Source organism: Echinops telfairi, unplaced genomic scaffold (assembly GCF_000313985.2).
Source record: "Echinops telfairi isolate 266 unplaced genomic scaffold, ASM31398v2 ScPeMD7_7453;HRSCAF=8491, whole genome shotgun sequence".
Lineage (NCBI taxonomy): Eukaryota > Metazoa > Chordata > Mammalia > Afrosoricida > Tenrecidae > Echinops > Echinops telfairi.
This window is the reverse complement of record NW_022111353.1, coordinates 1360929-1363987: the sequence shown is the minus strand read 5'-3', so window position 1 is coordinate 1363987 and position 3059 is coordinate 1360929. Positions and strand designations below refer to the sequence as shown.

Below are 3059 nucleotides of genomic sequence, written 5' to 3'. Positions count from 1 at the left end.
TAAAATGTTCGTTTTATGGCATTTAAATGTTATCTTTAAACAAAACCACTGCCCTGGCATTGAGTCTGACTCACAGGGATCCTCCTCAGGGTTCCTGAGAGGATTCGTTTTCACAGAAGCGGACCCCTTCATCCACAGGACCACTGGGAGTCAACATTTGCTGGACGGTAGTGGGGTTTCTCAGTCTCAAAGAAGGAAATGATTAAATGAGAAATGTGAAAAAAACCCACGATGGTGGTTATGTATTGAGGTGGGCATGATAAAATGATGTGATTGTTTTAGGACCGTCTAAGACATTTGTAATATTAGTGCACTTTCTTACCATGGTTGGTAGGTACATGAGGTATTGATTTTATCACTGTTTACACTACAAAGATTTGATTTGCTCGCATATTTGCTTAAGCATGTGACAATATTTTTTGTTAAAATTCTAATATCACATAGAGGGGGAAAGAATTTGAGAAAGAGAAAGAACAAAGGAAGAGCAAACTCAGAAATTCCAAGCAAACACAAAGGGGAAAGAGACCTGGTGCTGGGGAGATTCTCACACCCCTGTAAGTCGCAGGTCCCCGGCTGTACCACCTTCTCACTATGGACACCTCTGGCCCATCTATGTACTTTCTAAGGTCTTCTAAAATGACCAAACGCTGAGTTTGTGCCTCTCAACTTCCAGAGTACCTGCAGCTTCCACTCTGGCCTCTCAACTGCCTTTTGTGCCTCCGTATTCTTTATCACAGGTTTGGGGAGAGGATGGGGAAGGGGGTGGGTGGGAATCTAGTTCCCTCCTCTGGAAATATTTCCCTGGTATATCCACCCAAATTTGTCCTTCACTTGATAAAATCTTTTCTCTCATTCACCCAGTACATTGGTATCATTGAACCTTTAGATTGTGGGGTCTTTTCATAATGTTCTTACAGATTCTTCAGTGAATGGAAATGTACTGGAGGCCTGGCTCCCTTGCTGCCTGTAAGCATCTCATGATAGGGACTGAGACTCTGTATCAAAGCTCCCAACTAGGCATCTGGTTCAGCAAACAGGCCGCTAATGAGACCAGGATACCCCAGGGGATCTCTCAGTGAAACAGGGGTGCTTGGCACAAATGAAACTATCTCATGGGCAAAATACTCTGTCTCTGAGAAGTTCCCTGGGGAATATCAATATTTGTACAAAATTCATCATGACCAAGCGAAAATTAGCAACCCAGTCGAAACAACTTATCATCATAAAATTTCTCCACAAAACAACATTTAGGATAGAACTCGTAACATAAAACCAAACTAAAATCCATCCCCATCAAGTTGCTTCTGACTCAAGGTGGCCCACACTACAAATGGGTGCTCAATGAAGGCATCAGTCAATTATTTAATCAAAATGTTGCACTGGCCTCCTTTACCGCCCTTCAATAGGAAGACGTGGTGGCATACTGGTTACTCCTGGGCTGTGATCCACAAGGTCAGCAGTGTGAAACCATCAGTCGTTCCAAGGGAGAAAAATGGAGCACAAGAGCAGTTCTCCCCTATCCTGTAGGGTCCCTATGAGTCCACATTGACTCGATGGCAGAGAGATGCTCACGCATTGTAGTGAGAATTATCAGAAGTATGCGCTTGTTCCCCAGAACATTCTTGGTGAGTTATGATAAAATGGGTTGGAACAACTTCTTGGCTGACAGCTTCTCCTCCATCTCTAGGATCTACAGGAACAGGCCATGGTCAACCAGAGCTCCCCAGTGGGCTTTCTCCTTCTGGGCTTCTCTGAACATCCAGGACTTGAAAAGATTCTCTTTGGGATTGTCTTGACTTCTTACTTCCTGACGCTGGTGGGCAACTCCCTCATCATCCTGCTCTCTGTGCTGGACTCCAGGCTCCACTCCCCGATGTACTTCTTCCTCTGCAACCTCTCCTTCTTGGATCTCTGCTTCACCACGAGTTGTGTTCCCCAGATGCTCTTCAACCTCTGGGGTCCCAAAACCATCAGCTTCCTTGGCTGCTTTGTGCAGCTCTTCATCTTCCTCTCTCTGGGGGCCACGGAATGCATTCTCCTGACTCTGATGGCTTTTGACCGCTTTGTGGCGGTCTGCCAGCCTCTCCGATATGCCACCATCATCCACCCCCGCCTGTGCCGGCAGCTGGCGGCTACAGCCTGGGTCATTGGCTTGGTAGAGTCAGTGATCCAGACCCATTCCACGCTCCACCTGCCTTTCTGCCCCCACCGGCAGATAGATGACTTTGTGTGTGAGGTCCCAGCTCTAATTCGACTCGCCTGTGGAGACACCACCTACAATGAGATCCAGATGGCCGTTGCCAGTGTCCTCATCTTGGTGGTGCCTCGCACACTCATCCTTGTCTCTTATGGTGCCATTGCCCGGGCGGTGATGAGAATTAACTCAGCAAAGGGGAGGAGGAAGGCTTTTGGGACCTGCTCTTCCCATCTCATTGTGGTGACCCTCTTCTACAGCTCAGTCATTGCCGTCTACCTCCAGCCCAAAAGTCCCTATGCCCAAGAGAGGGCCAAGTTCTTTGGCCTATTTTACACGGTAGGCACTCCTTCACTCAACCCTCTCATCTACACTCTAAGGAACAAGGAGGTCAAGATGGCATTGATGAGGTTGCTGCGGAAGGATGTGGACCCCAGATCAAGATGAGGGTGGACAGTTTGGTGTGCTTCAAAATTGTAACAGCCTTCATTCTTACTTTTGTCCTTAAGCTTGCTTTCAACATTCGCATCATGCCCTGGCAAGGATGGCAGTGAGGGAAAGCATAAGAGATTTGGGTGAAGACAATGGGAAGAGGAAGGTTGATTTTGTTAGTGGCCATCAAGAAGCCAGCCCTCACGCATGTGGCCCCCTGCAAAATGGGATAAAACTGCTCAGATCCACAGGAATTGACTGATTTTAGTGGGCGTGGGGCAGGGGAAAAGGGAATACTTTCTTCCTAGTCTCCCTGAGTCTGGAAGCTCTCCGGAGACCTGGTCGGCATCCGGCAACAGGAAGCCCCAATTGATTGGCGAGTGGTGGCTGCACTTGAAGAGCAATGACGAGAAATCAAACCCAGATCTCTTAC

The 3059-nt window shown here is 47.6% G+C and overlaps 1 protein-coding gene across 1 annotated transcript; it reads left to right on the top strand.

Moving 5' to 3' along the window:
- The first annotated feature begins 1705 nt into the window (after positions 1-1705).
- On the top strand, positions 1706-2641 carry LOC101639938 (olfactory receptor 2H2-like). The gene has a single exon (XM_004717299.2). The coding sequence runs from the start codon at positions 1706-1708 to the stop codon at positions 2639-2641; it is 936 nt and encodes a 311-aa protein (XP_004717356.1).
- The last annotated feature ends 418 nt before the right edge of the window (positions 2642-3059 follow it).

What these genes read in the sequence shown, in the direction of transcription:
- LOC101639938 (XM_004717299.2), top strand. Translation starts at nt 1,706, where the DNA reads ATGGTCAACCAGAGCTCCCCAGTGGGCTTTCTCCTTCTGGGCTTCTCT.